At 39.6% G+C, this 14774-nt stretch overlaps 1 protein-coding gene and 1 long non-coding RNA gene across 2 annotated transcripts in view; one reads left to right on the top strand and one right to left on the bottom strand.

Annotated features, from left to right (window-relative positions):
• Positions 1–468: 468 nt before the first annotated feature.
• On the bottom strand, positions 469–4834 carry LOC119476865. Its single transcript, XM_037750466.1, has 3 exons — positions 4587–4834; positions 2439–2726; positions 469–1341 (listed from the first exon to the last, which is right to left on the bottom strand). Exons 1-3 carry the CDS (start codon positions 4714–4716, stop codon positions 650–652), a joined length of 1110 nt encoding a protein of 369 aa, XP_037606394.1. The 5' UTR covers positions 4717–4834; the 3' UTR covers positions 469–649.
• A 9795-nt stretch (positions 4835–14629) lies between these two features.
• The window catches only part of LOC119476876, an 18620-nt gene continuing 18475 nt past the window's right edge, over positions 14630–14774 (top strand). The window contains exon 1 of the long non-coding RNA XR_005204122.1: positions 14630–14713. This is a non-coding gene — a long non-coding RNA (uncharacterized LOC119476876). The remainder of the gene's footprint in view (positions 14714–14774) is intronic.

The following is a 14774-nucleotide window of genomic DNA, read 5'->3' as shown; positions in this document are numbered from 1 at the left end:
CCCGTCTTGAAACACGGACCAAGGAGTCTAACGCACGTGCGAGTCAGAGGGTGCAAGCAAAACCCTGTGGCGCAATGAAAGTGAGGGCCGGTGCGCGCCGCCTGAGGCGGGATCCCGGCCCCGCGGGGTCGGGCGCACCACCGGCCCGTCTCGCCTGCACCGTCGGGGAGGTGGATCGTGAGCGCGTGCGATAGGACCTTAAAGATGGTGACGAGAGGTTAACGTCACGCTGCCGTAACGTTGTATCGGAGCCGTCTTGCGAGTATGAGTACATGAGCATAGTATCGGCCCCGATACTGGTATCTGTGCATCCCTACTAAAAATCAATGAATATTCGTGATGAAATAGCCTCATCGTGATCTCAATATTGATCAAAATTGTGATGATCATTTTGGTCGTAATCGTGCAGCCGTACGTATGAGGAAGATTAACGCCACACTTTGATTAATAATTCATATATTCAAAATATAAATCGCCACAAGATGATTTTTTATTTAAAAACAGCACAAAAATATGAGAAAGGAGAAGTTACAGTATCATATAAATGGAGAGAGATAATGAACTCCTCTGTAAAGTGAATAAACTGATTGTTAAAGTCCACAAATGTGTGATCCACACAGTATTTATAAAAATGTAAAATAGTTTGGGATCACTGAAAACTCGTGGCACCGAACTCGGCCTCGTGTAGAAACTGCTGGATCTTGGTTCGGACCCACGACTGTTTCTCTGCAGGGAGTCTCCTCATGGCCGGAGCCAAGCTCAGTAAAAACAGCGTGACATCGTCTCTCTGGTCCAGATCCCGGTCTCTCTGAGCCTCCCTGGCCTCCATCCTCCTCAGGCACTCCTCCAGCAGACCGTCGCCGCTCTTCCTCTTGGCCCGGGTCGGCCTGGTAGACGCAGCGCCGCACTCCTCCTCGCCATCGGTTTGGTCCAACAGCTCCGCCACCTCAGCTTCCTGCTCTTCGGTCTTCAAGTGGTTCAGCCTGGAGGCGGCGCAGGACGGCAGCGGGCCGCGCTGCGTCTGAAGGTGATGGAGGTCGGGCTGTAGGACCGCCGCCGCCAGCGAGGACTGAGCGAGAGGCGTCAGCTGGTCTGAGGGCTGCGAGGAAGATTGTGACGAAGCTAAGGACGCGGCTAGAGACGTCACCGACTGCATCATCACCTCAAACAGTTCCTTCATGTTGTCGTGTTGTTGTACTTGTACGCAGTCGTCCGAGGTCACCTCCATCTTTGCTTCTTTCAATCGGACGGCGTCTCTGCTGGCAGAAGACGGACGCTTCCTCTGGACGAACTCTGAGGATGATGATGATGTTGTTGTCGTGGCGTCTACTACGGAGATGTCTACAAAGACAAATAAAACAATCACATTCAACTTTCATCCCACAGCTGTGATGTGTTTTTAGGGATTTGAGTTGAACATTTTATTTGTAATAAAACTGTGAAGTCACTGGGATTCATCAGCAAACTAAGAAGTTTCAGAAATGTTTCTTGTTTATTAACCTTATATTATTCCGTGATTTATCCCTCATCATTGTTGAGCATCTTCTTTAAATCTTAATTACTAGACAGGTTAATCCTCTTCACATGGCCAGTACTCCCTCAGATATCGTGGTGTACAAATATGGAACACCAAAACGCATCTTATCAAGACCTCGTTATCCTTAGAATATCAAAACGTTTAATTCATGATGTCTAATTATCTTTTGATATGTTTAGATATATTTACTTTTTCTCTGTACTGTTTTTTTTTATGTATTTCATTGTTTTTATTGGATTGTTTTCCACTGTTTGGTTAGTTGTTCTGCTCATTTTGTGTGCTTCTTGTTGTTGTTCAACTTTAATAATAAAAGCCTGTGGGCTTCTTGACCTCTCCTGACACTTTTCTTATTTTTTTATTGACTGGATTTTGTGCAGTTTTATGTGTGTGCGTTGATTTGAGTATCACCAGTTGCTTATTTTTCCCTGGATAGGATTTCTTTGTTTCCCTGGCACAGCGCAGGAATAAATAAACTAGAAGGGCACTAGGAGAGCGCAGACCTCCGCCAAGGCCAAATGGCCTACAGTATGTCACAATGTTAAGAAAATAATTTGTGTATGTGCCCAAAATGTAATGAGTTCTTCACTGGTGCATGAAACACCCTTCCACCAAGTTTCATGAAAATCATGTTAGTAGTTTTTACGTAATCCTGCCGACAAGCAAACAAACCGAACCGAAAACATGACCTCCGTGGTGGAGGTAACAACAACAACAACAACAACAACAACAACAACAAAACATCGGCTATCGGCCAAATGGTTATTTTAAAATTCATAATCGGTGCATCCCTAAAAATGATTCTGAGCTGCAGCCCTAGTAAAACATTCCCAAGGATCACACCGTCTCTGCAGCCTTACATCTATTCTGGGTAAATTAATTCCAGACATCCTTCTGTACGAACCGTAATTCTCGTCGTCGCAGTCGTCGTCGTCGTCGCTCCGCGTGTCGGTGGTCGTGCTGCAGCCCATTTCAGACGCGTGGTGCTGAGAGGGCTGCGGGTCCAGAGCCCAGCCGTTGGTGCCGGCGGCTCTGGCGTCTATGAACGGGTTTAAAAACGACAGGATGGCCGAGTACCTCCACGGCCTGTAGTTAAAGAGCCCGATGCCGCTCTCGCGCCTCTCTTTCTCCCGCTGCCTCTCCCTCCGGTGTTGGTCCCTCAGCGTCTTCCACTTCCTTCTGCATTCAGACTCTAATGAACACAGCGAGAAGAACAGATGTTGACGTTACTACAAATTCAACTTCAGATTTATTTTTTTCATCCAAAGCCTGAAATCTCCTCTCCCAGAAAACAAAGAAGAGAGGTTTGGAATCAGGTTAAAAGGTTAAAATATAGATTTGGAAAGAAAGAAAAAAGAAATACAAACAGCATAAATCTGACATCCATATAGTGGTCAAATGTTTCACAGTGTGCCTTTAATCTGCTGCTGAAAATAACCCCAAACAAAGGCATAGTTAGCCAGTGGCGGACTGTAACTAAGTACATTTATTCAAGTACAAATTTGAGGTACTTGTACTTCTACGAAGTCAAAGAGTTTATTGTCATGTGTGCAGTTAAAACAAGTTTCCCTGTACAATGAAATACCTGATACAGGAAGAAAGGACACTATGTATAATATACAATAAACATATGAAAAATAGATTAAACTACCCAACAGTATATAAAATAGTTCAAATCAGCTCTATGTTGACCAACAACAGCAGTAAAAAGCTAATTATACAACTAGTAAAACACTCACAGGGGTCATTTCAGAGCATTATGAGTACTTTTACTTTTTATAGTGGGCTATAACTATATTTTGCTGATAATACGTAATTAATAGTAGTAATAGTAAAGTATATATATATATATATATAAATAAAAAACTAATAATCATAATTTAGTGGTACAGAGACCAAGAATTTGAATTTTTTTTCTATAATTTAAAAATATATTAAATAAATAATAATAATATTTAATAATGAAAATAATAATAATTAAAGAAAACATCATTTATCCAACAGTTGTATTTACTTTTTTCAGTCTTTATTGAAAAAACTTTCAAATATACATTAACGTTGTGGACTTTTCCTCAACATAATGGTGCAGAGAAACAAGAATAATAATTTAAATAAATAATAAAAATAATAATTTAAATAAATAATAATAATAATAATAATAATAATTTAAATAAATATAATTGGAACAAATACACTTAAATAATATAAAACTATAATAAAAAAAGACTTACAATTTATTTAACAATTGTATTTACTTTTTTCATTCTTTATTGAAAAAACATTAAAATATACAAATAATATACAATTATGATCATAAAAAACGTATTTAACAGTTAAATTTACTTTTTTATATATATATATATATATATATATATATATATATATATGGTATAAGTATATTTTGCTGATAATACTTGTAGCCTATTTAATTAATAGTAGGAATAGTAAAGTATATATATAAATACAAAAATAATAATCATAATATAATGGTACAGAGACCAAGAATTTGAATTTAATTTTTTTTTAATAATTTTAAAAATATATAAATTATATAATAATAATAATAATAATATTTAATAAATATAATAATTTTAAAAAAACACAATTTATTCAACAGTTCTTATTTTTACTTTTTAATAGTGGGCTATAAGTATATTTTGCTGATAATACTTATAGCCTATTTAATTAATAGTAGTAAAGTGGCCAGCTGTTTTATTAAATTACTGAGACTTCATTAAAGGAAACTATTACTATATTACTTTATTACTATATATTACTATAATATAACTAATATTTATGTGCGAGGTGTTTACATCTTCAGTAGGAACCAATGTGTTTGGAGCTGAGAGCAGCAGACAGTCGGACGGTATTAAGAGACGGACTCTCTATTGTTTTGATCTTTTCCAGAAGAGATTTGATTAAAATATAAAAACTAAAGTGTTTTATTGAGTTTCACTTCACAGCCGTCAAACCTCCGCGTGGTGCGGGTGAGTCGGTGGAACTACCGGAGCCGTTAACGTTAATAATATCATAATAAAGAGGGAAGACTTACCGGGGACACCGACCAGGTCCGCGACGCGTCGCCAGGAGTCGGCTCTCATGTTCAGGTCTCTGTAGCTCAGGCAGCTCGTGTCGTAGAGGCTCGGGAAGCCCGACACGGCCAGGATCAGCTTGTGCTCCATGTTTAGTTTGTGACTCCTGAAGCTGGAGCTGGAGCTGGAGCTGGAGCTGGAGCTGCCTGGTGGAGCTCAGAGGAGCAGCGAGAGGAGGAGGAGGAGGAAACAACACGTCGTGTTTCCGTTTCCGGCGACAAGCTTCTGTTGTCTCAATCTTTATTAAAAAAATATTCAACATTCATTAATAATTAAAAAATATACATAAAATAAATAATAATAATAATAATAATAATAATAATAATAATAATAATAATAATAATAATATTTTTAAAAAACATATAATTTATTCAACAGTTGTATTTACTTTTTTCAATCTTTATTAAGAAAACATTCAAATATAGAAACTTTTCAGACATGAATTAGAATTTAAATAAAGCAAATTAAAAATTAAAACAAAATTAAAATAATAATAATAATAATATTTTTTTTATATTTTGTTCATTTAAATTCTAATTCTAATTATTCAAATAAAAATGATAATAATAATAATAATAATAATAATAATAATAAATCTAATTGGGGAAAAATAAACTTAAATAATATACAACTATAATAATTTAAAAAAACATAGAATTTAATTTACTGTTGTATTTTATAGTTTTCGATCTTTATTGAGAAAATATTCAAATATGTCCTCAACATAATTGTACAGAGAAACAAGAATTTGAATTTGAACTAAAAAAATTATTATTATTATTATTATTTAAATAAATATAATTGGGACAAATAAATTCAAACAATTACATTTTTTTTTACTTTTTTTCAGTCTTTATTGAAAAAACATTCAAATACACGTTAATATTGCAGACTCGTTCTCAACATAATGGTACAGAGAAACAAGAATATTAATTTAAATAAATAATATTTAAATAAATATAATTGGGATAAATAAACTTAACATTAAACTATAATAAGAAGACATACTGTTTATTTAACAGTTTTAACATCTTTATTGAAAAAAAACATTAAAATATTCTTTAATAACTTGTTTTTCAACATAATGGTACAGAGAAACAAGAATATGAATTTAAATGAATATATATATATATTTTTATTATTATTGTTGTTGTTATTATTATTATTAGTAATAATAATAATAATAATAATAATTTAAATACATATAATTGGGTTAAATTCATTTAAATAATAAAAAAACTATAACAGTAAATAAAAACATACAATTTATTTAACAGCTGTATAAGCTGTAAAATAAGCATATAAATAACATCAACACACAACTTTCCACATGTCCTTCACCAAAGCTAGTACTGCAGACAGTATCCTGCTGCAGGAACATCTGTAACCTGCTGTGAGCAGAAACCTGGATCAACAGTGATGGCTGCAGGTTTCACAAAATGCCTCCAGGAGGCGACACTGCTCCAAAAAACACTATTATTATTTCAGTTTTGTGCTGTTATGGTCCATATTCCTGAATTCATTGTTCAGTTACACACAGCAAACCTGAGGATAGATAGTAAAGCAAGGACAGATTATTTATGTCGAACATCTCAGCAACCAAGCGCTTTGCATAAAACATTAACAGCATTGAGACAAAGAGCAAAAGAAACACAATATAAAAGGTCAGAAAAGTCTTTGTATGAGTCCACTCCAGCATATAAAAACTACATATTTCACAGAGAGTGGGAGGAATGGGGGTTAACACTAGACTTTTTATTTATTGATTTATTTATTTTGGATTGTAAAAACCTCCAAATGTTTCTTGTCTCTCTTTCGAGGTGGCTGCTGCAGCAGAACGTTTCCCAGCTGGCTGTTTGTCCTGTTTCATCTTCATCATAAAAGGCTTGACCCTGAAATGTAGTTTCCTTTTTTTTCGCCGAAACTCCCTAAAAGTTTAAAAGCTTTGAGGAAACTGAATAAATGAGTGAAACTGAATTATGAGAATCTCACTCTCACTCTCACTGACTCATTTTTATTCACAGGATCACTGAAATACACGCAGCGAGTCGGGGAAGTCCCTGTCAGTTTCCCAGACGGTTTACCAGCCTAAATAAAGCAGCAGGGGGGTCAAAGGTCACCAGGTCTAAAAATAGAGCCTCCAGAGGTCAGAGAAGTGAACTGGGCCGCAGCAGGAAATCCTAAAAAACACACAAACCACCGACTGGATGTGTCGGGTTTACGACGTCAGAAAATCTAACTAATCGATCATCACCATGATTATTGACATGAAAACAATTATTTGTTTTTAGTACAAGTTTGAATATGCAAATGAGGCATTATCTTATCAGTGTGCTAATTTTCATACATTTCCAGAGCAGAAATGTGAACGCTGGATAAAGCCAGGTTCATCCAGGTGACATACTGACAGAGGGAAGTTTGGATATCTCTATTCATCACCCCATAAATCAGACGTTACAGACGTCTCTTTATCAGTGTAAGTCTATGGGAAAAAGTCTTTTTGGGCCCGATGGCATCACGTGACGGACACAGACGTTGTAGTACCGACGTTTGGCCACTCCGGTGCTCTTCCTCGGGGCCTCGGAGGGAACCAGGGCGATGCTAACTTCCTGGTTGGTTGGCCTACAGAAATACGTCATCCCTGAAAGCAACTCTGTAAGGACTTTATTGTAACTGACATCATTAAAACTAAACGCTGTGTGCAGCGCAACGCCTCGATGTTAATCTGTCATTATGTGAAACAGCGAATAAAAGAGGGGAGATCGTATCGGATCACTTTTCTGTCTCTCTTTCTCCCTCCATCCCTCGTTTCCTCTCTTTCTCTCATTCTCTTGTTATGCAACAGTGTGCCGATCAGCAGACGGCGGCAGTGTGTGTGTGTGAGGGTGTGTGTGTGTGTGTGTGTGTCTGACAGTGAGTGCCCCGGGGTGTTGGCAGCGTCTTGGGAACGGGGTGATCAGGACGTGGGAGCAGACGTATGCACACACACACACACACACACGCACACACACACACACACACACACACACACACACAGTCCCAGACAAGGCTGAGAAATGGGTCACTGTTGGCCAGAAGAGATGCAATTACACACACACACACACACACACACACACAGACACAGTCTCACACACACAGTCTTTCTGAATTGCAGAAAAAAACCTGGAGAGTTACTGTAGAAAAGTTGATCGATACCACTCTCATGTCTAAATATGACGTATCACAAAGACTGGAAACAGCTAGCCTGGTTTCTGCCCAAAGGTATCAACGTTTATCACCTCTAAAGTTCACTAATTATACTTGATGCAGCCTCGTATTATATATTATATATATTTAAACGGACTGACGTGCGAGTAATATTCTCATCTAGAAAGCAAATAAGCGTATCTCCAAACATGTCAAAATATTAATTGAATACTTGGTACCAGGTCTGACCCAGAGCATTAAGAATAATTATAAAGAAATAAACAATCTTCATATCTTTATATAAGGTCATACAGAAGTATCAGTAGTACATTGAGACATAACCAGTTAGAAGTTCCCCACAGTAACTTTAAATAATAAAACATGTTTGGATCTTCGTCAGGTCAAAAACATGGAAGCCTGAAGAACATTTTTGGCAAACGTGCCAATTAAGCTCTGGAGGACGGAACCTGCTAAAATAGAAAATACATGAATAAATAAATAAATGACTTGATAAATGAATAAATATATAAATAAATGTAGCAAAAATAATATTAAAAATTAAGAAACTAAGTCATTAATTAATTGACAAAATGTGACATAAATTTATATTTCTGTTTTAAATTGCTTATTTATTTATCGATCTTTGTAGTAATTCCCTTATTTATTTACTCCTCTGTTTAATTTTCCACTTTATCAATGTATTTATTTGTTTTTATTTTTAAATGAATGTATTTATTTATGTTTGTTTTTTTTAACTTTTTTATTTTTAAATGAATGTATGCATTTATGCATTTATTTTTACATTTATTTATTTCTATTTTAAAATGTAAGTATATATTTATGTATTTATTTTTTTTATTTATTTCTGCATGATTTTCCCTTTACGTCACCCCTTATTTATTTCCTCAAACGTAATTATTTCTGTGTTCTTTTTTTTTTTACATTTCTTTATGCATTACTGCCTCATTATGTTGTTGGCATGTTAATGAGAGATGAACGTACACATACTTTATACTCTCGATGTGTGTGCACCTGTTCAGTGTTACACACAGGTTGACATGTCCGCTGTAAACTATCACCTGTCACATTCTCAGCGTTCCAGACGTTCAGTCCTCTTAATCTTTATGTGACGCTCATGTACACACCTAACTGTGTGTGTGTGTGTGTGTGTGTGTGTGTGTCACACGTGTATCATGTGCTCCTGGTTGAATGAATGCTTGCAGGCCTGTGTGTGTGTGTGTGTGTGTGTGTGTGTCGCGGCTTGTCTTTCATGTCCATTTTAATGTCTTTAATTCTGAGGGCTACATTACGTAACAGGATCTCTCTCACACACACACACACACACACACACACACACACAGACAGTGAAGCCGATATGAGACCAGTTTTAGTTTTAGCCTGAAGCTAATTTGCTAGAAAATCAAAGGGAGTTCTGTCCACTCAGTCTGTCTGATCTCTATCTGGAGAAACAGTTCCTGCACTTTCTCCCAACTCGAGCAAACGTGGCGTCTCACTGGCACCACGTCAACCTTCACACGGTGTTGTTGTTGTTGTTTTAACATAGATTGCAGAATAAGGTTATATATATAAGGTGATTCTGGGTCTGCTCCCACAATTCTTCAGTGTCTTTATTACGCAGAAAACCTGTGGACAGTATTCACTGCGTTCACAGGACTTCTTTCTGCTCTCTGTCCCAAAAGCTCGGACAAAAATTGGGGAAAGGGCGTTTGCATATTCTGCACCTTCAGCCTGGAATTTGCTCCAAAAGTACCTGAAAATCAAGGAGCTGGTCTCATTAAACATGTTTACCTCTAAAATGAAGGCTTCAGAAGCAGACTCTATGGCATGCCAATGTTTTTAGCTTCCCTTGTTGTACAGCTGACTCCCAGAAAAGTTCCTTTTTGTCCCCCATTTGTCTTTAGATAGTTCTCTTTTAATGCAAATGTTAGTGCTTTTAGTGTTTGGCAACTGTATTTTATCTCTATTTGTGTCTCTGTCTGCAACTTTGTGTTCTTGCTGCTGACCGTCTTTCCCTTGGAAAAGAGGTTCTTAATCTCAACGGGACTAACCTGGTTAAATAAAGGTTAAATAAAAAATAATTTGTATTATTACAAACTCATGCCGTGCACTGATTTAAATTGATCAAATCCATTTATTATTATTTTAAATTCTAGTGGAGATCCCACTGAAGTTTCCCAAAATATGTCAGAATGAATTTAGAGGAAGGAAATGTGGAATATTTTCATTAAATGGACACTTGGAATCTTGGATGTAGACATGATACAGCTTCAATGGAGAGCTGCAACAAGCCGATACAGAACCTTAAGGTCCCGACACACCAAGCCGACGGTCGGCCGTCGTACAGTTTGGCGTCGTCAGTGAGCGTCCATCAGTCTAGTTTGTGCAGTGTGTCTCGCACCGTCGGCTCTAGTCTGCCTGTGTCGGAGGTTTTTCTGACGATTCAGCATGTTGAATCGGCGGCGGAGCGCATCGGTGAGAGAACTCACTCTGATCGGCTATTCAGCTTAAACCAATCAGTGCACGAGAAGAGAAACAGAAGTGAGGAAAGCGAGCCAACGAGTAAAGTCAAGAGGAAAAACACAGAAGGCTCTTCTCATGTTTCATCTTTATCTCATCTGATCATTCCAGATATTTTCACAGCGACATGAACTTCTGGAATGAAGCTAAGTGGTGAGTGAGAGAATGGTCGACAGACGCCGCTTTGTTTCATGTACGTATCATAACAACGGCTCGTATAGCCGTCGTCCTCGGTCTTCCTGTTTCTCTTTTTGAATGATGAATACTGACTACCGCCGCCTGCTGGTGTGGAGAGTTATTTCCTCTCACGCAGGCGCAGAACGTACGTACTAACTGACCGCCGGCTGTCGTCTTTGCGGTGTTCAAATGACGAAAAAAAAGACGTGAGGTGACGCTACACTCGGCCTTTATCGCCGCTAGTTCTTTGATGTCGACTTGGTGTGTCTGGACCTTTATAACTACTTCAGAGAGGTGAGAGTTGACTGGAGGGGTTAAATATGAATACATCAACATGACTGTGATACTTTGCTTTAAGAACCATGTTGTCACAAGAATCCTGACTGTCACGGTGTAGTACGGTGGACCCAAACTCAGGACACTGTAGTCCGGCCTATATGTGTATAAACCAGCCAGTATATAAACTGGTCAGACATGAATCCAGGCGGTCGGAGTATTTAAAGCTGTTCGGGACTCTGAGTCTGAGAATCTGACTTCAGGGACTGAAACCAAACAATCGCTGTCGTGCCGCTCGTTGCCTGAGTCAACAAACACACACACTCTAACACACACACACTCCGGCCGCCGTGCACTACTTCCTCGCTTTCTGCTTCTCCAACATCCTAACGCTGCTCTCTTTCTTCTTCTTCTTCTCTCTTTGATTAATTACCAATAAATCAGCGTTTTCTTTCTCCGACTCCTTCACTCTCTTCCTCCTTTTCTCCCACTTCCCTCCTTCTTCTGTGGAGTTTCTGGTAATCCTCCTCCTCTCTCATTGTTCTGGATATAAACTGGAGGATTGCTCATTTACTGGCGCTGGACTTGTTTTTTCTCCTCATTTTTATTTATCCAGGACGGGAACGCCCCGCTGTATACTACATTCACACCTGGAAGCCTCCCAGCGTAAACACAAAACTCTCTAAGCCCTCCTTGTATTTTGACATTTCTATGATATTCCATATTTATTTGGAGTTATTTCCTGACTAAGTTGATTAGCCACACTGTCTGACAAAAAAACGTCGACAAATAACTTCATTTTATGGAATACGACGTATGACTATAGGCCGGTGCTGGTGGACGGTGAACCTCCAAATCGTCCCGAAACTGCATTTCATACGGCGGACACTCTGCAACACGTCTACCCGTCCTCTGGTGCGCTGTGGCCGGCGAGCGGCGGTGAGGCTCCTCGGTGCAGCAGCAGCCAGACGGCCGCCTCACCAGGAGGAGACGGTGAAGAAGAGAGAGAGTTGTGTGTTTGCATTTCTGTGTCTGAATGTGCATTCATTGAGGTATTGTGTGTGCACCGGCATTTGTGTTGGTGTTGTGCACATTTGTGCGTGTGTGTGTGTGTGTGTGTGTGATGGGTAGTGACAGGCGTAGGCTCCGCCACAATAAGAGCCTGTGTAGCTGCAGCAGGGGGCAGGAAGCACGGAAAGGGGCAGAACGAGGGCAGAGAGGGGCACGAAGTCGGGTCAAACACCCTGGGAGAGCCGGCCTGGGAAAACCACGGGAACAGAGCGGAGGGGGGGGGGGCCGGGTATGAGTCAATGTGGATATCTTTCCCACCTTCCCACGAACACCTGAACACACCATCAACCCTCTTTCAACTGTTTTGACTATTCATCACACGTTTCAAGTGTTTGCAGTCACATTTTTGTGTTTCAAAATGTGCTTCCACGCAAAAATGTGTTTGAGAAAAGCTTGTGAAACTGTGTCCCCTAAAACACAAGATGATTACTCACTTGTTGTCGCTGGGTGAGCAGCTCAGTAAAACAAAGGTCAGGTCATTTAACGAGCAGTCAATGAAAAACAGCCTGTTTCCAGCTCTGTGACGATGCGTTATCCAGCTTATCCAAGAGGCTTTTTAAAGAGTTTATTCAGCTTCAGAAGGACGAGGAGGATTTTCACTTCATCCTTCGGTTCATCACAAACATTCAACACACCTGGTTTTACCTGGACAGCGACCTTATGCTATACAGACGAATGGTGCATAAACTCGTAAAAAAAAGTTTGGAAATGAGTGTTTGGTGGATTATTTCTCTGTTGTTACAATGCTAATTGTCATTGTATTTGACATCGTTGGAAAGCCTGTTTATTTACCTTCACAATGATGTCCAACTTGTTAGGATCATGCATTTGTGGGATGAGCAGCACAGCTGATTATGTGGGGAGCGCCCAAGACAAAATTGCCAAAATGCTCTGCCAATGGTAAACAGTGTATTCTCCTGTTGGTATTGACTCTTGCTATGAGTTGTTTGGTGGATTGGATGATTGAACTCTCTATCAGTAACAAGGAACAAACAAGACATATTGACTATTTTACACTTTATTCATTTAATACACCGTCAGGAGCCTCTTCTTTAGTAACTTTTTAGTACAAAGTGAAAGTTTGAACTTGCATAACTGAATGTGTTGCAGCTGGTTTTATATTTATCTTTTTTGCTAAGAACTTGTCCAGAGTTTCAGCACTTCATTTCCCTCAGATCAAAGTCCTCTTTATCTCTCTTGTTTTGACCTACGTAAGTGTCGTGCCTCCCTCTTGTAGCAGGCAGACTGCGGTGAGATGCATCACGCTGATAATTCTTTATCAAAGTCTTTCTGGGATATTGTGCAAGATGCATGAAGAAACCAAACGAGTGAACAGACGGTGCTGATCTCTCAGACTTGTGGTCACAGTTTTCGTGTTGAATCGGGGAGATAATCTTGGGTAAGCCTCCTCCAGGCAGCTCGTAGAGATCAGGTCTGAAGGCGACTATCAGGATGTGTGATCTCAGATGACCGGTCCCACTGGTAAACTTGCACTCAACAATGACCGCCTCTCAGCAGCACCAAAGAATAACACTCTTTCACTGCAGAAACACACAATTATCCTTTTCTCTCTTCATCCTCTTTCCTCTCTCCGTCTGCCTTCCTTCCTTTCATCGGTCAAGATGTTAATTCACTTAAAGCACGACAAAGAAATCCCCTTCATTCTCCTCACGAGTGTCAAACACCATCAAAGCTCTTCTCGTGCTCCGTATTTATAGAAGTGATGGGAAATAAAGAGACGGGACTGTATTCTGCTTGTGCTTAGCTTGAAAGGCACTTTCAATGGTGATGATCCGAGCCAAAAACGAATCACTTGCTCCTAGTTTCTACTCATCGATCGCATTTAAATCTGTTTTAAATATTCAAACGATTGAAAAGACCCTTCTGAAACGTTCTTCTGTCTTTCAGGTCGACAGGATCAAACATAGACTCTTCTGTTTGTAAGTAGGACGAGGAGATCAGCAGCGGTGACGTTAAAGATCAAACCTTCAAAGACATTAGTTGTTCTTCCTCAAAAGTAAAGGCAAAGTAGAGACGTGTCTTTGTTGAGCTGCTCCGCACACATCTACCTTCCAGGAACTGCTAAGACTCGTTAAAGGTTTTTATGGTAGAAATCGTCTTCGATGTGATTGTGAGTCAGAGAACCTGACCAAACCTAATCTACCACATGGCATCGCCGGGATTCAAAGGGAAACAGAACAGAGAGGTTGTCTAACGCTGTCAGATGACTGATGACCTAAAGCCGCTTATTAACCTCTCAAATGACGGGAAGATGTCTGAATCTGAAAACCTTTTCTCTATCCCGTCAGCCTCACTGCATTCAACACGTTCTCACTCCCAGCTCGTCAAATACCAACGCACCGGGGCGCCCTGTAGCTTCTACATGAGACGCACCGGGGCATCCTTTAGCTTCTACATGAGACGCACCGGGGCGCCCTTTAGCTTCTGCATGAGACGCACAGAGGCGCCCTTTAGCTTCTGCATGAGACGCACCGGGGCGCCCTTTAGCTTCTGCATGAGACGCACCGGGGCTTTCAACTAAGTCCAACGTTATTATCAGACGGTCTGCTTAAACAAGACACTTTCAACCAGGAGACCGGTTGTGTCCCGTGAGAAACCAAAAGTCAATATTGATATACATTGGTATCGTCAGCCTCGTGAGTCACGTGAGTCGCTAGTTTCCTAACCCTAACTAAGTGGTTGTGTTGCCTAAACTTAACTTCCTGGGAATGAGAATGAGTTAGACGCATCCAAAAGTAACCCTAGAGCGGTACGCCGTGCGTCGGTATCCGATGTCGAGGGACTCTGACCAAGCGGCGGTATTTGACGTGTTGGGCGTGTTGTTTTAACCTTCACCCAAAAATTTTACTTTTTAAAAAAAAAAACTCCAGAGTGGATAA

Source organism: Sebastes umbrosus, chromosome 18, assembly GCF_015220745.1.
Source record: "Sebastes umbrosus isolate fSebUmb1 chromosome 18, fSebUmb1.pri, whole genome shotgun sequence".
Lineage (NCBI taxonomy): Eukaryota > Metazoa > Chordata > Actinopteri > Perciformes > Sebastidae > Sebastes > Sebastes umbrosus.
This window is presented reverse-complemented; position numbering and strand designations above follow the sequence as displayed.

Bases quoted from the DNA above. Each gene is read 5' to 3' on its own strand.
- LOC119476865 (XM_037750466.1), bottom strand. From the start codon at position 4,716: ATGGAGCACAAGCTGATCCTGGCCGTGTCGGGCTTCCCGAGCCTCTAC. The intron at 2,727-4,586 runs GTAAGTCTTCCC...TGTGTTCATTAG, and splicing joins GGACCTGGTCGGTGTCCCCG to AGTCTGAATGCAGAAGGAAG. The intron at 1,342-2,438 runs GTTCGTACAGAA...TTGTCTTTGTAG, and splicing joins CTGCGACGACGAGAATTACG to ACATCTCCGTAGTAGACGCC.